We start from the raw sequence: 23,082 nt of genomic DNA, 5'->3' as shown, positions 1-23,082 counted from the left end.
ATCTTCGTGTTGCAATAAAACATGGCTCACCTGCATCATAGATTTGTCCGAGTACATGAGCTCAATGGTTCTGTGGATTCTGGTTATACTGCCTTGCAGATCTGATGAAAAGAGCGTCACCTTATTATTTTGAGCTCAACTAATGTTCACTTCTGTAATACACCAAATAAAGTGGGGTTAGGAAAGCTGTAATGAAGAAATCATGGTAACCTACCGCGAGTGTCGTTCTCCACCTCACTCCTCCAGCGATGTAAGCAGCCCTCGAGCACCCTGAGCTCTTCTTCAGTGATGTGGCGTGGGGCAGGGTGCATGGGAAGGTCGGGTGGCAGCCGGGACTGGGTGAACGGCTTATGAACAGGGACTCTCTGCTGCTGAGCTGCAGTGGGAGCTGCTGTGGGAGCAGAAGCAAGACCAGAGCTCTCTTGGGGAGGGAGGGAGACTGGCTCAGCTGTGCTGCTAGGAGGAAGAAAGGTGAAGTCAGCAGAAGGCAATGCAGTTGTAGCAACCAGACCATTGTAGCCCCCTGTCATCTTTGAGTGTGCCTGCTTAAAATGCTTTTCCTTGTTTTACTTGTCCTTGAGTATTCTTTAAAGTGAAATACATCCAGTTACTCCATGGATAATTCTCAAACAATTTTTTTAGAATGCAAGTTTTACTTGGTTTAACTTGCCTTGGTGGTGGTAACTGTTGTCCTGTTGTGCCACCAGGGGGGACTGATGTGTCTATGTCTTCCACTGGGGAGGTACACACAGGCTTACTCGAGGCAAACTCCATGGCATACTGGAGGACATCTGCCAGAGGAAACCTCTTGGGGCCTGAACCGTAACTCAAATATCTAAAAGGAAACAGAGTGAGGAGTCTGTGTCACCAAGTTGGAGGTAAGCACCTGGGAGAGGGAAAATAAATGGAGAGGGCAATATGGCAGGTGACGAAAGGCTCCAGTGAGAGTGAGAAATTTCTAGCCACTGCCTTCTGGAGGAGCTCTGCTGACCTTAGCTAGGATCAACAGGTTTTTACGGAGACAGTGTACCTCTCCAGTCGCTGCTGCAGCAGTGTCAGATGCTCTTTCAGCCTTCTGATCTCCTCCCTCTTGATTCTGGTTATTTCCCTGTTTCTGTCCATGTACCTGTGGGTCACATACCAGTAGGAATTTTTACAATTACACTACATGTCGGTAAACACTTTAATAATGACCATTATTAGCATTTCACTATCACCTGTCCATATAGAGCATAGAGGGAAACTCTAGCTTGTTGTGGATCTTCTCGGGTCGTCCTAGGGCTTGATTGAACTCAAATCTTGACAGTTCAAAGGTCAACACAGGAGGGAGTTCTGTGAACCAGTGCTGAAAGGAAATGTTATCTTGAAATGAAATCACTTTGCTGCTGTATAACAGAGAATAAATAAAATACAATACCCAAAATACAAAAACCACTTGCTTCCATTTAAGTGTGTTTATTCTCCGAAACGAATGGCAGGACTTGGCAAAAAGATCCAAATAAATACAAGAACTATTTCACATTTTACTCCTTTTTTGACACCACTGATTCTAATGCACTAATCAACTCATTGTACTCATCCAACTCAAAATAAATGGCAAATTATTTCCAAACAAAACTAATACTTGGCTTTTTGCCGTTGATTAAAAAAAGTGCCAATGTGTCAATCCACTGGACAGCTTGGTTCAGACTAATCCTGCTGGGTCTAACCTTCTATCTACTGTAACATGAACTTTTTACAAAAGTGAGAAAACAGAACTGTTGTGTTTGCTTCTCCTGTCCTCATGCAGACTTTGTTTATAATAGGAAAACACTATTTTCAAAAACCTAAGGGTGATCTTGCAATATAAAATGCCACAATATTTCTTGTTGAAGTGAAGTCTGTCTTTGGATCGCTGCCCAGTTCTTGTATCAATCTAAGGCTCCATGAAGATGGAGACAAGCCCTGACCCCTTTTAAATAAGTTGTGAGGCAGCATTCTGGGACCCGGAGGAAACATCTGATGGTGGACAGCAGAGTGACAGACATCAACAAAACAGGAGCAACAACTGTTACGGAGAATATTTAGTACTGCAATGCTTTAGCCATGCCCAGGTTGTTCTTTTTAATCTGGATGGTTTTCAATGGGATGTGATCACTACCTAGTGGTGTAAGAGGTGTATTACCACGTGTTGTGTTTTTTATTTTATTTTTCATTTTTTATTGGAATCTCAGAAACGTTTGGCATCAGTTCAGCCTTCCTACTGTAATCGGATGCCTTTCTCCTTCGTATTCAACCCTGTATTTCATTGGATAATGGAGCTTCTCTCATTGAAATGAGTTGTTCTTGATTATGTAAACATTTATAGTTTTTACAAGCCATTCTACTTGTTTCTAAATGTTGCATTAAAACTGTCACTTATTTAATGCAGAATCATTTTTTTGATTTAAAAAAAAATATCACACAGGATCACAAATTTCAGGTTTTTGGTGAGTCACGTTTCTGTGATGATCTTACCTAACACCTTTGCAAGAAACCATCTGATCCTGTATGATGTCAAAAGAGTTGTCATTAATGCTGCCCCCTCCCCAATCCCTCCACAGGCCTGTACCCATCTGTACCATGACCTGATAATTAGCTGTTCCCAGCTCTTATGGGACAGTGAAGTGAAGGCTACGGCAAAGCAGAGGGCAAATCCAAAATAGAACAAGTGTCACAAAAGAGCAAGGGTCTCGGAGAAACAATCAAGACAAATAATTCAGATGTTCGGTTTTGGAGACTGTGCAGTGATTCATTTCTACACCTCCTAAACATAACTGATACAGTCTGTTTCGGATGGTTAAATGTAGTTTTCAGCCCAAGAACAAACAAGTTCCTGGGCTCCAAAAACAAACCGTTGGATCTTGTTTCATAACGCTGATTAACAATTAAGATCTGTGTCTGTTGTTCAGTGAAACAAATCCTGTTTGTTGGAACAAAGAAGAAACATAACAGTAACTAGTTAGTCTAGACATAAACTGACACCAAAGGCTGCAAAATAGTGTATTACAGGATGAGAACTATACTATAATAGAAAAATGTAGAAGTTGCCCCTCAGATAAGCAGGAATGACTATGTTCATCTCATTTCAGCACTAACCTCCTGACCAGATCTGGCAGAGTTTTCGGCTGAGTGCAGGGACTCGATCTCACCCTCCACCATTGCTGCCTCAAGACATTCATGGAGGTCCTTAAAGCCGTTGACCTGCAGGGGGTACTGACCAAACATCTCCGTGTTCTCGAATTTCTTACCTGTGGAATTCCACACACAGGAGACAAATGGTTAAACATCTGGATCAAGTTATTACAGCTTTTACAATGTTAACTTTGTATTAATATTAGGTTGAGGCAAAATATCATGGGAGCAAATTTTCACCGACTTTCCTTTGCGTGATATTATCAACGGTAATCTGGACACAAATATTAGTTCACCAAGCTCCAAAATCAGGGCCCCTACGGGGGTGGGGGGTGGACTCAAGCTGACTCACCAATCACAGCCGGGTTGGTGAGTGGATGTGAAGTGGGTTCCATAATAACAAACAGCACTGCTGTTTCCTGCTGACTCCACAACGCCAACATCATTTATATAAACGTACTGCCACACACAGTGAGTGCCTCAGGTGGTGTTCTACAGAAACGGCTGGGAAGGAGGTGCAGATTTATTGCTGAACTGTTTTCTAAAAGGGGCTACTGTAACAATGGGATAATGACAAGTGATGGTGAAAAATGAACCACTTTAGAAGCTAACCAAGCTAACCTTTTTGGCTCATTTTACCTGAGGAATAAAAGCTGCTTGATAATTATTAACACCTTGATATAGAGCATTGTTTCTCAACCCTGGTCCTCAGGGCCTGCTCTCCTCCATGTTTTAGGTGTTTCCCTGCTGCCTCACAACTGACTCATATAAATGGGTGATTAACAGGCTTCTGCAGCACTTAATGTCTGCTGAGGAGGTAATGCCTAAAAAAACAGTCAAAAATGAACACGGTTCTAACTGCACATTTGAAGTTGTGATTCCAAAGAACTGGTCTGACTGTTTTTCCACAAACTTTAAAACACCGCTAAAACTTTTGGAAATGAATTCTTAGATCCATGCACAAAACCTCCTAATATTTCCTTTGTCTGTATGAGCTCAGGCTTTTCAGAGCAACTTGTTTGTTGCCTGTTTAAAATGGGACACTGCTGGGTGACTGTACCAGGGTGTTTACCTGGGAAACTTCAAAACAAAGTCCAGCCATGAGCTGAAAGAAGTCCCCCTCTTCTTTAAGATAGGAACGAGCCCTAATAATGATACTTTTAAAAGGAACTATGCTTAACACTAATAATATGATGTTTCGTTTTAGGATTGACCCAAAAACAGCTATCACTGAAGTTTTGTATTTCTATTAATATTGTGAAACATGTATCACATGTTTGACCGTGCTGGTGAATGAAAAGTGAATCATGTGGTCATTTTTCTTGTTCAGCAGTCACTCAGTCATTAAGACTACTTAAAAAGCTGCACTAACACCTTTGCACCAATTACTAATGACAGTCCCTGGTCTACCACAACATGCTAGCAGACATACAGATGAGGCGCTAAAGGACATTTTATAAGCAGCAGAGTCCACAGATCCAGCTTTAGGTGGCTCTGGGCCAGTACTGTCGTGCATAATAAACACAATGTCAATCAGCCATCAAGGACTTCTACAATCAATGTAACTGCTCTGCTGTTTTACATGGAGCACATCTCATTAAGACAAGGTCACCTTTCATTATAAAGGGCAAGTACTGGCTTGCTTTGTGGATGTTGACATCAGACACCACCATTATTTATCAGGGATTCTTAAAGCACCAAGCCTAATTTTCTCTACTTTATTTTAAATTAAAACACTTTATCTCACCTTCTAACACACCCACAGCAAGGAAGCGGCCGTAGAAGAGTTCCACCATTGGGTTCTTTGGCTTCTCTCCCACACTGTAAAAGAAACATCATCTTATAAAATACAAGCCAGAGTATCAATTTTCCACCACGCCTCACCATTAAGTATAGCTGAGGTAAAAAGAAAACCGGTCATCTGCAAAAGAAGGGCAGACGTTTTTACTTCCTTGTTCAAAATGAAATGTCAAGCAAAACAATGTGAAGTAGCTCTGGTTAGTGACAGACCTAAGCTACTAAATTATGTGTGGTTTTTGAAATACATACAAATCTCTCTCTATAGCAACAACAGCGTTCCAAATGCAGCTTCAGGAAGAGGAATTTATTGTTTAATACTTAGAATGAAAGGAGGAAAAGATAACTCAGCAAAGCATGTGTGGGAGTCTTATCTCCTGCTATTACGCTCAAGTCAAGCTGGCTCTCAAGGTGAACTTTTTTCTTTGTTGCTGTGTTCTTTTAACACTTAATTGAGCTACTTAGTTTAGGTCATTATATTCAGCCAAGGACAGTCTGAGTTAAGCACGAAAGATATCTAGATTTCTTTTAAATGTACATTTGGGATCTACTGGTGAGTAACACAGAACTATTACATCACTATTGTAGCAAAATCAGGGCCAATTTTCTTACTCCGCTCTTGTTTTTCTTTGGCATTTGTTTCCTTTTTGATTAAAACTGGTGACAGGAGAAGCATTCTGAATTCTAGCTTAGCTCATTGTTTTTTCTAACCATGGCATGAAAGGCAACAGTCTGACTGATACACAAATTGTTATAATGCTGTGAGTTTGTCACTTTATATCCCCAATCTCTATGTATTAGACTTGGATTTTAAGTGATAGACCAACAGAAAGTACTGCCTACTGAGAGCAGAAAGAAAACGATACACAGTTTTTAGCTCAGGCTTAGTTAGATTAGATGTAAAGCATCAAGTTTTAACTATCTACACTTTCTCGACCTGATTTAGGTTGTGACTTTGACTGGACTTTGATGTAAACCATCCTATTGTAGCTCTGGCTTCATGTTTAGGGTTGCCCTGCTGGACAAGTTAAGGATACCAGGACTGACCTGTATTTAACTCCATGATCCATCTTAGATAAAGCATCCGTAAAGCAGGATGCTGCCACCACCGTGTTTCATAGTGGAGATGGTGACATGCTGGGTTCGTTCTGAAAAAGTTCAATTTTGGTCTCATTTGGCTAGAGCACCTTCTTTCATGTCTTTTTTTCTAATAAACCTCTGAGGCTTTTACAGAACAGTTAAATCTATAAATTTAACAGAGAGATTAAACTGCACACGGGTAGAGACAAGTGGTTGCACTGGTCTGTTATTGGTAAAATAAAGTGGGTCAAATGTAAATATATGCCTCATTTCAGAGATCTTAATCTGTAAAACTTTCTTCTTCTACATCACAAACTACTCTGCAGAGGTCCATCACAAAAAGTCCTGATAAAATAAAATGAAGGTTGTGGTTATAATGTGACAACATGTGAAAAGGCTCAGACAGTATGAATGCTTTTGGAAGATACTGCAGATCCTCCCAGGCCAAGCATTCTTTCAGAACATCCTCCCACACAGTGAGGTCAGGTTACCTGTCTTCTTCTGCCTTCATCTGGAAGGCATCCTCCAGCCAGTCAAGCAGCTTGTGGGTGAACTCGCTTACATCCTGCTGTTAAACACACAGACATGGGTAAACATTTCCAGTATTTCCTCTACAACATGTAGGCCTCCACTACAGAACATCCCAGCAACTAAAGATAAAACCAAAACGTTTTGCCGTCTTTAACAAGGAGCTCACAGACTGGTGAACTACACGGTTAACCTGCATTCCCTGATGCCATGCTCTCATAGTCGTCAGTTGCACCCAGTAATTCGGGTCAGCGCCTATCCAACCTGGCTAATACACAGTGGAGAGACAAGACTGATGAGCAGAGGCCAGAAGGCTGACCTCACTTAGCCTCTGCAAAAATACTGGCTTATGTAAGGAGGAAAAATGAATAGTTAAGCGCATTTAACATATGTTTGTCAGATTCAATGATGGAAAGTACCGTAGGAGTTCACAGGGGTTGATGTGGGGAGGAAGATTAATAGTGTGTAGATTAAAGAGGTTAAATGTTTTGCTCCATTAGAGGAGCACAAAGAAATGAAGCAGTCAAGCTTTAAGGTTTAGAGAAATATGTTTCTTTCCACTGTTACCACATGTCCATGCAGGATGGTGATTGGCTGTAAAGGCAATGACTTCCTTGGATGGACAAGCTTTTTTAGCAACTGGTATGATAAACTGAACTTGAGAGTATTGTAAAATAAATAGGATCAAATTGGAATGTATGTAATTTGACCCTCTCTATAAGTTTGGCCTAATTTGATTACATATTTCTGTTTATAAATCAGATTCATTTGTCTTATAAAGTGCCTTGAGAAAACATTTGTTGTGAATTGGTTCCACATGAATAAAATAAATGGAATTGGTTGGAGCGGATTTTATTTAGGGGGATCAGAATAAAAAGAGTTAAAACATGGAAAAATGTGGGAAAGTTCAGGGTTAAATCTTCTCTAACACTCTACAACAAAATAAAAAGTAACACAAACCCACAAAAAAAATTTGAATTGGTTTCTTGTGCAGCTCAGAATATCTGATCTGAAATCAGACTGTAGTCAAGTTTCTTTTAAACTTGTTGCTCCTGTTCATTTAAATCAACAGAAGACGCAGCAGTAACAACCTGATCTCTGACTTGGCAGCTGGACAACATGTAGCTATGGTGAGCAGCTTGTTGCAGAAAGAGGCTTACCTGCTGTGACTCACTGGATTTGAAGGCGTCTTTGAGGATCTCAACAGCCCGAGACGGATCCACATATTTCCTCTTGGACCCCACCATGAGTGAGAACAGGTTCCTCAGTTCTTGCATGAAGGGCAGATTTCTGTGCTCCTAGTTGTAACATAAACACGAATAATCACTTAACATCTTCAATCTCATAAGAAGTATAAAACTAATGGTATGCGATGATTAACTGCAAGATAAGGGAAACTTTTCTTCACAAAAGTGATGCTTTTAAATCATGTACCGTGATCAGACGTTATGTGGTAATGATATCTGACAGACTTATGACCTTGCTGTTATTTTCTTCTTGAAAGGCTTAAACTATAAGGCAGCAGGTCACCTGTAACTGTTGAAACTAATGGACTTCAACTTATAGATGCATACCTTTATGTAGGTATCAAAGCACCAGAGAACAGGGGTGCTTTCATATAAGGATAGTCAGGGGACTCAGTTGGATTGGGTGGGGAATGCCGAAACATTTGACACCATCAGCTGGTTCACTTTCGCACTGCTCTTCTGAAAGTCAACCAACCTGCATGACCTTCATACAGTAACAACAGCTGCTGCCTTGGGGTGCCATCACAACACCCTAGTGAGTATGAGTATGAGCAGCAGGGGATACAGCCAGCTATCCAGGACGTTGCTCTGTGGACATACGGCTGAGGCGACAGATGCAGAGAACACAACTGTATGGATTTAAATGTTCCTTAAAGAAGCAGGAGACCATTAAAAAAAGCATTCCTCTGAGACATATTTTAGTCGACTAAAACTAGAATGACTACAGGTGACTAAAATGCAGCTAAAACTAAATGACACTCTAGTCATACAACTATGACTAAAATGACATTAATAAATAAGGCAGACTATCTAAGAAAGCAAACTGGTCCGTTTAAAGCAAACCAAGCAGCTCTAGTGTACTAAGATTATAATCTCCAGTCATCTCACACGCAAGTAAAGGGTTAGTGATCAAAATCAAGGGTGTTGAGATGAAACGAGGTCAGCACCAAATCACACTTTCATAGCAGAGGATTAGAAGAGATCAGCAGCAGATGCTGCTGACACAAAAGAAGTGTTCTTTAGAGCCAAGATGGGAAAACAGAAGTACTCAGAGAGTCCAATGACACTGAGTGTGTGGTTAAATTAATTTACTCTAATCCAAAATCTGTTCCACCATGGACACACTGATATGAGAGGTTCATCTAACATCTCTTACTAGCACTGAGAGTCACACAGATTCTGAATCCTGGCACTGCTCTCTAAAGGCAAAGCCTGAGCAGTGCTAGCCACAGAACAGTTTCTGTGATAAAACAAGATGCATCACATCAAGATGACACAACAAACCTTAGAAGACGGCTCACACTGATGTTAGTGCAGCTTTACTTCCACATTTCCACATACCTTCTGGTTGCGAGGAAGATCGAGGACTCTGGCGGGAGGTGAGTAGTTGAGAACCAACCTCTGGAACTCCAACAGGTTGAACAGCGACTTGAGAGCAAAAAGAAATAATAAACAAATATAATAATAAAACTATATTAGAAACATTCCACATGAAATATTGTTAGCAGTAGAACTAAGGATTTAATGCTACTGGCTTTGTCTCCGATTAAAAAAACTGATGAAAATGGTCTTCTGTATACACAAGTGACTGGCAGAAGAACTTTTACAACATGTGACTTTATATCAGATGTTCATAAGTCCATTTTTTCCACGTCCAAGTCAAGTCTCAAGTCTCTAATGACTAAAAATAAACTTTTCTCTTTAAATCTGCAACATCTAGGTGACCTCTAACCTTACATCACTGTAGGTTGGGATTCTAAAGCTCTAATATCTGTCCTTGAGCCTAAGTGATCACATGAACATTTAATAATTAATTTTCTATCATTAATTATTAAATTTACATCGTTTACATACATTAACGGTTACCATTTAAAGTGTTAAACTTCTAAATGAACAGAATAGGAAATTCTTTTGCTTTTTTGCACACTTGGCAGTGGGAGAAGGTATGTTCACTCATTCATTCATCTTCTATACCGCCGATTCCATAGTGGGTCGCGGAGAAGCTGGTGCCTATCTCCAGCAGGCTACGGGCGAGAGGTCGCCAGTCCATCGCAGGGCAACACAGAGACATACAGGACAAACAACCATGCACACACCCATTCACACCTAAGCGCAATGTCGAAAGACCAATGAACATAACAGTCACGTTTTTGGACTGTGTGAGGAAGCATGCAAACGCCATGCAGAAAGACCCCCAGCCGGGAGTCAAACCAAGGACCTTCTTGCTGCAAGGCAACAGAGCTGCCAACTGCGCCACCATGCAGGAATGTTTATTTTGTTTCCAAAGTCATTTAATACAGACTTCATTTGGTGAAAACCACGAGTCCAAGTTAAGTCTGAGGTGTTTTTTTGTGACTTAATGTCAAACCCACTTCCACACCCAGCTGGTGGTATCAGCAGTTTTCAACAGAAATATGTAGGTACAGTGTTGTAAATATTTTTTAAATAAAAATAGACAGATACTGACTGTCCGGCTGAAGTTATGATGTTGAACTCCAACTACTTACTGGTCCATGCCCAGTACTAAACTTGTATTTATAGACATGCACACCTCTGATTAAGGAGCATGCGATTCAGTAAGCCATCTGAATTGCAGAGGGCTTACTGATCACAGGTAGCACAGCAATTAGCAAGAAGGTTTCTGGTTGAAATCTCACTAGCTGCGTTATCATTAAAACATGCACAAAACTTTGTTGATATTCTGCATAGGTTCAAAAAACAATTTTGTGCAATTGCGGTGTTTCCATTAAATAAGAAATGAAATTTAAATCACATGTGAATAAGTTTGTTTACGCAATAACATCATCCTCCTACTACTTCCTGTTGTCTCCTTCGTCTTCTTTGCCAGTAGCACCATCCGGTTGTTGATCACGTGTCTCGTGTGATGCGGAAAAAAAGCGTTTCCATGTCAGTTTTGCGAAATACACCAATTTCGATGTGGCAAAAAAAAAAAACCACCTCATCCTACCTAGCACAAAAACGTTTTAGCGAAAAATTGATATTTTTCCGAAAATTACCGTGTTTCCATTAAGCAACTTTATTTTCGGAATTACAATTTGCGCAATTTGATGGTCTATCGAAATGCAGCTACTGGGAATTTGTTTGTGTTTCGTTTCCAGGACAACATAGTCCTCTGCACATTGCATGTGATGATGTTCAACCAGTGTCAGACAATCCTGAGAACACAGTCTTCTATAGCATCACTGCTGTTTGACAGATAAGTCTTTGTAAATGTACTTTAATCATGTGCCATCTTTCTCTAAAAAACCCATCTGACTACCAAACACAATGCATTGTGGTACACTAAGCAGTGGTGGATAGAAGCAGTTAAAAGCATAGATAAATAATTAGATGGAACCAGAAGGTGCTCCAACACATTTCATAGATTTTCTCTCTGCTGCAGCAGATATTTTGCCATAGCCAATTACTGTAGCTTGAACCATGTTTCAAAAACACAGTTATTGATTTATTCCAGGACGTGAATAGTGGACCTGATTAGCTGATCAGAAGTCAAATGATTCCACTGCAGCAATGCAAGTCTGTATCCTTAACGTGTCTGCGTGTCTTTCACAAAAATCTAAGACTTTGGACATGAATCATGGTCTAGAGACACATCTGGGACTCAGGAAATGATAACATTGTCCACTTGGAGTTACCATTATATATAAAGTTGAGTGGTTGCCATGGTAACAAAAAGAACAGCACATATGGCTTCACATAGCTCAGCTCTAACAGATGTGCATGTCCTCTTGTTAAAGACGTTTCATTTTTTTATTAACCATAGCTGTTTGCATATCGTCGGCCATTAATGGCTCATAAAAACTTGTTCATGTTTGCAGTAGGACATTCCGGTTCTTCAAATTAAAAGCTTTTCCTGTTTGATGTTAACCTATGCAGATTTCAATTTTTACTGGAGGTAATCTAATATCTTAATTAATAAGTAAAATAATACACATCAGTAAGTGGTCTTTATTTGTTAAACTGAATGTTTTGAAAAAGACAAAAAGGTACTAAATGTTCATGTACTAAATTAGGTGTAAGGAGGACATCAGTTCTGCGGCAGACTGGACATGGCAGGCATGTGAGACTTGAGGCTTGGAAATGACTTGTGAACTTGTCTTAAATCTGTTGAATTAACTTCTGCTACTCCTTGACACCGGGGTTTGATCATTCCAGTTATTTTTAGGGTTTTTACCAACTGGGGTGTTGATTAATTAAAAGTTTAATGAGTTACTCTAACTAACCAGTGGCTTGTGAATAATAGCACTGAATAGTGAGAGAGAGAAGACTGACACTTGGAACACACTACTGATATTTAATAGGGACTTTTAAATGTTGATATAATCTAATGTGACTCGAACATAAGCTAACGACCGAGATGGACGGAGCAGGAGTTCAAACTGGCAACTCTTCGTTTACAAGACAAACCCCTACAACCTGAGCCATAGTTCATTTAACCACATATGCCCCTTTTCCTCTGGCTTGTTTTAGCCAGTGTGGGTCTCTCCAGTCGGTATTGTAACTGTTGGGTTTCCAGTGACGACCGAAGCTATGGCGGCTGAAGCCCCACCTCCAGCCGTAAGTGTAGTGCGCTGTGCTGCCGTTAACGTTACTGTGTTACATTGTCACATTAAAGTAATCTGCGTAGAATGATAAAAAATAAATAGAAAATAATAACATAAATAAATGCTAATGTTTCCATTAATGTATATGCAAGAATGTCTTGGATAATTATTTGGACCACAGGCCAGCCAGAACTTATAAAAGAAGGCTCAGTGGTTCTGATGTGAGGGGGTGTGGCAGGAGAAGCAGAGGAGAGATGCTGCTGTCTGGACTGGTGAAGCTCCAAAGTTTCACAGAAGAAGTTACAATTTTGGCCTTTATGAGGAAGATTTGTATCATCCATGGCAATAACACGGACAAGGATTTTAGAGCACGAAACGCCTCACTTTTGACCGCAGAGTTTGATTTTATGGAATTTTCAGGGTGTATTCACACCAGGAAAGTCTTTTGGTCCGCTTGTTTGGTCCGGACCAAAAGCGAACTTTATTTTTTTCATTTGGTGCGGTTTGTTTTCACATTGTACTTTTTGCAAGAGAACTATTACTTGTAAACAAAGCCACGTGGGTGACGATCATTGTTCCCATTGGACAGAAATGACGGGGGCGGGACAGAACACATATCCGGACATTTAGGAAAACATCTGTAGACGTGCTGCGTGCAGCACCTCTGTTCTGCATAATTGTGACGTTATTACAGCTTCAATATTATTGTGAGGTGAAGAGCAGCTCATTCAACACAGACTTTGAGACGTTCCATTTATAATGTTGGAACCCCGTCGGAGAATGCGTGCTGAACGCTGACGTTCTCTACGTGCCTTGTCCCACAACAAGCCAGTAGTGTTGCTAAGCAACACACAGCTTATCGGGTATGATTACCTTACAACACACACCTTTGCTACCGGCTACGGTGGCCTTTTATGTCCAAAGAGACGTACGCTTTTGTAGTTGCTTCGGATCGAGGCCGGTTTGTATTCAGACCATAAGCGAACCGCACCAGAGTCCGTTTGGAAGCGGACCGAGAGCCCCTCAAAAAGTGGGTCTCGGTCCGGTTGTTTGGTCCGGACCAGGGTTCGCTTGAGTGTATTCACACCTGCACAAAAGGTCCGGACCAAGGGGACCAAGAACTCTGGTCCGTTTAAAGCGGACCAAAAGTGGCAGGTGTGAATACACCCTCAGTTTAGCAGACCCATGGGAATTGTATTTATTTTTACTAATGCTGAAAAAAATTTGGGTACAGTGACTAAGAGATGTTGAAACCTTGTAGTTAAACCTTGTAATTAAAACATCTGATATAAAACTATACATAGCACATATTGAGGATTTTGAACCTTTGACACCCGAGATAACAGTAACAGCTACTTGTACCTCGAGCTAAATTACAGTCTTCTATTATTAGGGGAAAGGAATGCTCGTCTTTGAAAGATTGGGACTTTTTCTCCCTCAGGAAAAAAACAAAGTTGTTTACTTGAAACTGAGCAGGCTTAAGCAGTGCTGTCTTCTTAGCTGTATGGATGACATTACAGGCAAAAGCCAAGCATCATGTGACGGTATATCCAATGTTCATTCAGCATATTTCAGCTCAGGTCACATTTTACCACCAAGTCCAGCAACACATGAGCTGTGATTAAGCTTCCTCGGATTAACAGCTGACATGAGTCCACTCCAATACACACGGTTTCTAACTCATTATAACTGCATGGAATTAAACATGAATACATCAAACAGGACTAAGAAACAAAACACAAATGTTTCTTTGTTTCTGATTAACATTACTTCCAATGTGAAAACTCCAACACTGACATCTACCAAACTGTGGTCATTAAATTACTTCTAAACTTGAAAGCAATGGTTCCCAAAAAGGGAAAACACATTTTAGCAAATTTAGCAAATGAATGAAACCTAAATTACCCGGTCTGATTTAAGGACGGTTGACAATTTAGACTCATCAGAAACAAGAAACAAACAGCAGATTTGACTCAGTTGGTCTTTACTAGCACTGGGCGATGTAGGAAAATAGTAGGATGACAAACAACTTAGTAGTTTCTTATGATGTTACCAGAACATCTTAAGGCCTGGATAAAACATTTTCTGCATCACCAAATATATTACTGGTATACAGGGCATGAATGCATTGTGATATTTTATAATACAACTAGTATTTGAGATACCTCCACCACTACCTAACATTCATGCAACAAGCTAAAAAAAATGACTGCCATGCAGAATGTAAATTCCTCCCACTTGGAAGATATCAGTCATCAATATTGCATTCCAAGGACTCTTTTGAGATATTAATATTGCACACCCTTATACTGTGATGATGATGCATTGTATGTGCTTACCTGTATGACAGCACTAAACCAGCAGGTATTGCCAACATTTTTTAGACCCACTGGGCAGTTGTCTATCCTCTTCCTGTCATGTGGGTTGGGTGAATCGCTCCATACCTCTGTGTGAGTACGCTTTAGACTTGCCTTGTTCTCTGCTATACTGGCCTCCAAAACCCTGCAAGAACAGAAAAAAGGAAAAAATGGAAACACTGAACATATAAAAAGGTAACAAATGATCTCAGGTTTAATAGACAGATGAGACACATTTTCTGTTTCTGTATATTTTGATACAAAAGAGCTTTTGGTAACGGTTTGTACAGTTTATTATTAAAAGGGATAGATTGGATTTTTGAAGTGAAGCTCTGTGACGTTATCAACAGTTCTCTTACCTGGTGGAGACAAAGTGAAGAAATTCTCCAAGCGGTTTAAGGCTAATATCTGGTCACACATATCCTCCTTTCAGCTCATTTTAGAAATGCAACATTTCAAACTGAACATGTTCCTATCAGTGGAATACTACACCATGTTTGCCAACCTTAACAGTCTACACCTGAGACAGTTAAATTTGTGGCGGTTTTCCCTGGCCACTAACGGCTATGTTACGACGTGGAATTACTCTGGTTGTCCCTGCCAGCTGAATCAATCCACCTGATCAATCTGCCAAGGAGAATTAAATCAAGGCCAGGCCACATATGTCGGTACCTTTTAGATGTTTTTCAAAGCAGTTTCAGTCTGAATGCCTGTCACACATCATGGGACTTTGTCTTTGGGTGTGTCACTCACAATTTTGCATTGAAGGAGGTGGGAAGCAGCAAGATCAAATGCAAACAATGGATGAAACATGCATGGCTGACCTTGTGACTGCTGCTCTATTGAATAATTGCAGGCTTGCAGGTTTCAGATGCATTTCTATGTTCAATCAACCTGCATAACAAGGTTTCTTAGATGTGCAGCAAGCTAATAATACTACTATGCAGCTTCCTATTCAGTTTCCTTCAAGTAAAGGTTTCAAAACGTCAGTATCTCCATACACTAAAAAGCATAAGCCCCTGGTTGAAGTAGCCATTATCTTGTCAGCTCTGATTGCACAGAAACTTCACACACTGATGTGTGCAGCATCCATGTTTACTTCTGTGAAAACACAGTGCTGCATGCATCATCACATCTTCTTTTGCCCATGTGGGTCACTTCAGGACCGTAGACTGGAGTGTGATGGCTGCTGCATTACAATTATTGTGTAAACACCCACATTAAAATAATAAATTAAAAAAATGTGGGTCTCAGCAAAAATAAAATAAAATCAGAGTTGAGTCTTTAATGCTGCTGCACAACTGACCACCTTTCACAAAATCTGAGAGTTTACCCCTCTTCTGACTTAGAATGAACTGATGAATCAGGTCTAATAAGGTGAAGTGATAACAGTCAGCAGTGTCAACCAATGTAAATCACATATTAATATACATGTATTGAAGCTGGAGAAACAGAAACTAAACAATGGTTTCTTGTGAAAGTGAAGACTTTCAAATCCACTATTATGATATTGTATTCCACAGATGTAAACAGTTTGCGTTCATGTTGTTTTATGTATCTAAAATCGGCCAAAATGGGACCAGAACTGACAGGATGCTAGCCTCCCACCACTCTGAGGATTTTACTGATAACTGTATAGAACCTCTCCTGAGCTCACCTGCTGATGGCCTGCTCCTCATCAGTGATCCCAGTCTCCCTAAAGGCCCTGTTGGACTCCTCCAGACTGAGGGCAATCGCCCTCTGCAGGTCATCTTTATCATCCCCTGTCAGGTCAATAACATCTGCAGCAGCAACAACAAAAGGCTTTAATACACATTTCATGACCTGCCAAACCTGTGCATGTTGTGATCAAAATAAAAACTTTGTGCCATCCCACTGGGAGGTAATTTGCTCACTTGTGTCTGCCTGGCTGCCAACACTGATATATCTGTCGCTGGCCACCTGGGAAGTCTGGTAGTAGGTAGTCTCATCTTGCTGAGTAACCTTTGCATTCTTCTCCGTTAAAAACGCGACAGCTTCAGCCAAATCTCCATTGCTCACCTGCAGGAAAGTTGAACTGGAAAATCAACGTGATGCAGGCAAAATAAAGGGCATCTCACAGCCTTTTTTATGTTCAATCAAATACAAACTGCAAAAGGTTTTGCCTGACAAGGGATGTGTGTCATTTTAGTTGCATACTATAAGCAGGGGAAACTTTTACCCACAGATTTACACACATAGGGTTAGGAAATAGACAGGATTCCTCAGGAGAACTGGGTTAGTGAACAGAGATGGCCTTAGTTTTAGGCTGTACCTGCAGGGCCTGCTGAAGAAGCTGAATGTCTGTGGTGCCTGTGACCTCTCTCAGCTGGTTTAGTAGTGTCTGCTGGTGCTATTGAGAGAGAACAGAAAATGATTAAAATGCAGTTCCAGGCAAAGCTCAGTCGAGTTATTTGGTTCAATTTTTCAGTTTAAAAATGGAAAACAAAAGGAACAGACCAAAGCTTCACAAAGTAGGAGAGAAAGGCAGCAAACTGTAAAAACAGTAAGAGCAAAACGCCAGCTGGTAGCAATGGGTGCTTTTATAGAAAATCTCTAAAGACAGGAATATTCATTACAGTCTGTGATTGCAGCGAGTTCACACAAAACTCATTCAGTCCTTACATCCTATGTTCAACACTGCCTGACTAGAACTCTTTGCTGTTACCAAAAGGCATTCTATTCAGAACCGTTTCCACTGGTGATGAAATGAACCAGCGGTGAACCCCAGTGATCTCTTCGGTTTCTGTTCACCTTACAGAGAAACATCCAATACATGGATTTTATATCATTTTACTTCTTTCTCCTACATATGGCTGCTCCCACTTTGAGTGGAAGACTAAACGCTATGGATGAATGAGGTTCAAGTAAGCTTCTGGGCTGGTTGGTGAAAAGAAAAAGCTGAAAATGATCAGTCTTCTGTCAGTTTTAGGCGCTCAAATATCATGCCAGGCAAGGCAAATAATTATATCGTGTAGCTACTCATCATTGATTTGCAAAGATATATAGAAAATCTTTAAAGGAACGAGGCCTTCAGTGGAGGCAGGCAGAAGTGTCAACATTTTAGTCCCTTTCCTTTAGTATTTTTTAATAGAATGTTTAAAATTAGTAGACAGAATCAATGTCATGCTATTGTTTAACTTGTCTGCCATCACTTTTAACCGCCTAAACCTCTCAAAACACATTTGTTGCCTATTTTATGCGTTTGATGCATCAAATACCCCAGACGTTGCAGTGAATCACATCTATGTGAATGGTGAATCTAAATTGATATAGTGATACTCCTGACATCCGATATGCCAACAACTGTGTCAGATGAGGGTCCCTACTACACTGAGACACGACCCAAAAGGAGGATTAAATTACTGACCTGCAAATTGTGAATTCAAAACAACAACAACAGATACTGGGCCGAGTCCTACCGCCTATCTGTCTTGTGAAAGTTGAAATAAATAAATTTTCCTCCTACAGCTGAGGTTGCCACATTGGGGTGTTTTTGTTGGCTTTGTTTGCTGTGGTAAATATACTGTCAAAGGTATTTAACAAGCAGCAAATTTTTCAACTACCTTTGAAAATACCTGCTCATGTTCCACAGGAAGGGGGACGTTTGGTAACAAACATGAAAGCAAGTGACAGCAGCTGAAAGAAAATCAGCTCTAAAATGTGTTTTAAACTCCATCTAGCCAAAAATGTGAAACTTCTGCTTCATTAAAACCCAATGTAAACACTGAATGTTTCAACAGGCAGTCCTTCTGAAGCTGCTCTCATACTGGGCTTTGGGAAGTTAGGGAAGGCGCTTATTTTTAAGTGAAAATCCCATGCCATGAATAGATAGATCTATTTTGACTACACTGCAACAACACATTAAGGAATAAAAAAAGAAATCTTTTCCAGCCCAAAAACCACTGAAAATACCAGATTTTATGGTGAGACAGAAATCAATAGCAATGTTGTGCAGAAGCTTTTTAAAGGCACTCTTATGCATCTGCGACAGACCCAGCAAATAAGGCAGAGGCGCCTGGAGGTATAATGTGATGTCACACAACAGCACCCGCACTAAACTAATGAAACTTTTATCCCAGAAGTGTAAAGTGTAAACTCTGCATGGTTGAGTGTTTCTGCAATGCAGGTATTGGCCACAGCATTATCCCAGAAGTACAAATTCACAAAACGTATTATATTGAAAGGTCTCAAGCAGAAAACAGAAGGATGATGGAGGTGTATCAAGTTGTAAACCCTATTCATTACCTCACCTATAAAGACAGAAAAAAAAAAACAAAGCTAATGTTGTTGACAGAATGTTAGAAACAATGGAAAAATGCAGAATTGATTTTTCGTGCAGCTAAACAACAGGAAGAACATCGTATCATGTCTTAGCCATTTATGAGATTCTTATGTTTCTATTATTCTGTTCATGTATTTCCTGTTGTTCTTGTCGGTGCTTTATTTTTCTTTGGTTCTTTGGTGTGTGAATTGTGATATACAAATAAACTTGCCAGAGGATACATTTCTGATCAACGAAAATCTGATAACTAAAATGAAAATTTTATGAATTTTGTTTCAGGAAGGCAACATGCAACCTGTACTTTTCTTAACTTTAACTTTTGGCTCTGAGACATTTGCATCTGCTTTAAGAATTGTTTAGAGAGCATCTGCAGAGGCACAATTTCTTTGAGATAGTATTTCTGGTTTTCAAGACAAACGTACCATTTACAAGAAGCTTAATGCTAATATAGCAATTTATCATGCAGCAAATGACTAACAAATGAAAATATGCTGTTGTTCTTTATCAACCTGATAGTAGAAGTATTTCCTGTTACTTAGAACAATGAATACTTTAACAGAAATACATAGACTACTAATCTATAAGAAATTAAGAGTACAAAACAGGGCTGTACGATATTAGAAAATCATGCGATAGCAATAATGGTGGTAAATATTGTGACGGCGATAGTTATGATATATGCATATTTTCCTCTTCGCTCTGCGCTTCGTTTACTCTGTTACCTTTAGCATTTTGATCAATGTCATTTGTGTCCGGTGCTGATGTGAGAGTCTGTCTAACTGACGGAATATTACATGAACACGTAAACACAAGTTCATAACACTTGGAATATATCAGCTAAAAGTTATTGCATTCCAAACAGTCCTTCACAATAAGATTATTAAACGCGCCAATATTGCGATGACGATATATTTGCAATAAAGTACAACCCTGGTACAAACTCAATTTTTGAGTCAGAAAAAGGCCCTATGTTGCCTTTTCTGCACCATTCAGTCTATGCAACAGACAGAAGCCTATAAGGCCAAAAAGCAGCTGTAACAAACATCCTGGTATCTCCTCTCAGGGCAGAGTTATGCAAGACTTTTTTTAATGTAAGGAGAATCTGTTAGGCCTTGTCTGGGTAAAATCATGTTTTGAACTGCTTTGAGGTCTGACCTACCAATTCCAATTTCCATTTTTCTAATGACTAAACCACATAGGACAATCTCCTGCAGGACAGCTTTTAGAATAGAGATAGTAGTTTTGAACCTAACAGAATTAGCCCATATTTATGTTTGAAAGCATATGTCCCTAACCACTGTAAGATTCTCCTGAACTCTAAAAAGTGCATCACACTGCTGGTTGATGTCCTTACAGACCATAAATAGTGGGGATTCTAAGTTTTGATGCATTCAAAGAATAGTGGAAAAATAAACCAGATTTGTCTGTATTTAACCTGCTAATCTCTGATCAGAGCTGATTAAGGAAAAATTGGCCAATGCCAATGTCTAGATGACTGATTGGTGCAACTGTTTGTTTTTTAATACAAAAGACTTGGAAACGATTTTCAATAGATAAATGAACTAGAGGAGGGGCCCCAGCAGAAAATGTTTGGGAATCATAGCTGTGGATAATAGAGCCAAGTCACCAGTTATTTGGTACTGACAACTGCTTGCTTACATAGAATGTACTGCTGAAAGAGACACATAGTAAATGTGCGTCTTGTCACTCATTCTTGAAATAACTTTGTTAAGCTGACTGAAGAGAAGATTTGAGTTTTGAACTGGCATTGTATAAAGAAATATAACAGCAATTGGTTTGACCCCGCATATAATATCTTCTCAGTATCTGTTTACAATGGAAGAGCATTCACCCCTTTGGTATGACAACTTAACTCAGTCCGCGTCAGAAAGACTGATGGGTGCAGGTTTGCTGGCATGGAAGATGTGTTGCTGGTCAATGAGGTATGGGGTGGGCTCTGCTTGTGACAGTTTTAAGTCGTGTCAACTACAACAGCAATGGCTCAGACATGCACAAACACATGTGATCTCAGTGAAACACCTTTGGCACCATAACAACTCTGAGGCTCAGAAGTTTACAGACCAGGGAGTTCCAAATCCTGGGCAAGTCTCTGTTTGGTTTTGTATGACAATATAACAACACATCCTAACAGCAGAGACGAGACAGTACTTTAATATGGCAGGTCATTACATGAAAACTGGCACCACACCCACACTCTTATTGAAATCAGGCTTATGAGGTCTGCACCATTTAGAAACTAAAAAATAAATAAATAAATAAAGACAAAAGTGCATTTAAAATGTCATTGTAGCTAGTGGAGTTCAAACTGCAGCCCCTGTGAAGGTCAGAATGGTTTGTGTTACACTGCTACTTTTAGGTTTGAGTCATTGATGGAAGCTGCATTTCTTTTACCCTAACCCATGTCAGATTTGCAAATACACAATGAGTGCATCAAGAAGCAGGACAGTTATCTGTGGTTCTTTAACAATATCACACAATTTTTAACTAGAGCAAAAAACGTAAAACCATTGTTTTAGCACCATCGGTACGTAACCAGAGCAACGCGTGGTGGTCATTAATTCCCGTCTCATCAAGGAGCTAAATTAACACAGTGGACTCTTGATGCACCTCGGTAAGAGGAGAGCATGATGGGATGTAACATAATAATATGCCTTACCGGCTATGAACCATCACACGCTTGGCTCGCGATCCGACTACTCAGTCGGATAAGGGCTCGGCTGTGCGCCGCCTTTCCCTTTGGCCATGCTTTGTAAACAAAGACATCAGCTATGTGATGTGTAACCAAGGAAACAATCGCACTCGTGGACGGGAGTTACTATTTATGCAGCACTGCACACATCCGTACCACAGAAGAAAGAAATCTGCCCATAGATGATCAAACACAACACCGTTAACTGAACTAAAACGTGTAGTTAACAAGAACACGCCAAATAACCAGTAATAACGTCAAGACTTCCACTGGGTATGCCGTTTAGTTAAATAAACGGAATACGCGTTCACACCCTTTCGATAAAAACATAGTATATCAGATTTTTAATGGACATTTAAATCAGAATCCAGCTTTCACAAAGACGACCTAGCTCAATATTACCATAACACTGTACCGTTAGCTATGGCTAACAAGCAGCTAGCATAATATTGGACAGCTGCGTATAGCTTTAGGCCTTACTAAAGAGGAATCACTGAGTAGTTCTAAACATTTTACTTTAGGATATGTTGCCGAAACCTTCATTAAACGACACTTGAATGCTATTCCAACTAACCAAGACGCTGACTTGCGGACTCTGCGTGTTGAGCCATAAAACTATGCAGCGATGCAGTTCGGCTAAAGTTAGCTAACCGTTAAGTTATCTTCTACAGGCTTACCTTCTGAGAATGCTGCTGGAGGACATTCTGCTCCACGGTCATGGCCGCGTTGGAGATAAATGCTGTTAAATTCAAACCAAGAGGAACGCAACACGCGCGGTACCCGTCACCAAAGCGAATTCAAACAAGATGCTACGACGTCCCCTCCTTAATCAGCGACACTACGGCCGCCATGACAGAGTGACTAGCGCAGCTCGTCAGCAGGCATGACAACATTGCTCTACGCTCGCGAGAAAGCAGGGATCGATTATTCACGTCTTGTCTTAACCGCAAATACGTCATTAATATTAGCCAGACAAGACTGTCTGATTTATATTTCAGTACGGTCTCTGGTATTAGCTATAGAAATCTATGTTTAAAGTGATTTTAAAGTGTTTTCAGTAGAAAACACACAGTTCATCGTCTTCAAGGAGCCAACAGTTTCTGCACATCTCAGGTTTTCAGGGTGTATTTTAGGAGTTGAACAGCTGAAACTAAATGCTGCTCACGTTAGTTCTTCTGATCCTAAGTACATGAGTAAAAGGTCTCTGATGGCCCGAGGAGCCCCTAAGTTAAGTTAAAAGGATGAAAATCAATTCAATATAATTTGTTTATTTAGCGCCAATTCACAACACGCATCGAGTCACTGACTTGCAGCATTTACTCCTCCTGGATAAACATGTAGC

At 40.2% G+C, this 23,082-nt stretch overlaps 1 protein-coding gene across 5 annotated transcripts in view; it reads right to left on the bottom strand.

The window, feature by feature from the left end:
- The window catches only part of usp25 (ubiquitin specific peptidase 25), a 44,937-nt gene extending 22,305 nt beyond the window's left edge, over positions 1-22,632 (bottom strand). Inside the window, exons 1-15 of one of the 5 annotated variants that reach the window (XM_047378708.1) lie at positions 22,418-22,632; positions 17,021-17,098; positions 16,623-16,767; positions 16,385-16,508; positions 14,710-14,872; positions 9,147-9,233; positions 7,719-7,856; positions 6,522-6,598; positions 4,901-4,974; positions 3,118-3,269; positions 1,218-1,345; positions 1,031-1,126; positions 671-835; positions 215-456; positions 31-101 (exon numbers count right to left, since the gene is read on the bottom strand). In XM_047378708.1, coding sequence (XP_047234664.1) covers positions 31-101; positions 215-456; positions 671-835; positions 1,031-1,126; positions 1,218-1,345; positions 3,118-3,269; positions 4,901-4,974; positions 6,522-6,598; positions 7,719-7,856; positions 9,147-9,233; positions 14,710-14,872; positions 16,385-16,508; positions 16,623-16,767; positions 17,021-17,098; positions 22,418-22,459 — 1,782 coding nt within the window. In that variant the 5' untranslated portion in view covers positions 22,460-22,632. The remainder of the gene's footprint in view (positions 1-30; positions 102-214; positions 457-670; positions 836-1,030; positions 1,127-1,217; positions 1,346-3,117; positions 3,270-4,900; positions 4,975-6,521; positions 6,599-7,718; positions 7,857-9,146; positions 9,234-14,709; positions 14,873-16,384; positions 16,509-16,622; positions 16,768-17,020; positions 17,099-22,417) is intronic. The other 4 variants (XM_047378710.1, XM_047378706.1, XM_047378707.1 and 1 more) reach the window with 4 other exon arrangements.
- Positions 22,633-23,082: the final 450 nt, after the last annotated feature.

Source organism: Girardinichthys multiradiatus, chromosome 11, assembly GCF_021462225.1.
Source record: "Girardinichthys multiradiatus isolate DD_20200921_A chromosome 11, DD_fGirMul_XY1, whole genome shotgun sequence".
Taxonomy (NCBI): Eukaryota; Metazoa; Chordata; class Actinopteri; order Cyprinodontiformes; family Goodeidae; genus Girardinichthys; species Girardinichthys multiradiatus.
This window is presented reverse-complemented; position numbering and strand designations above follow the sequence as displayed.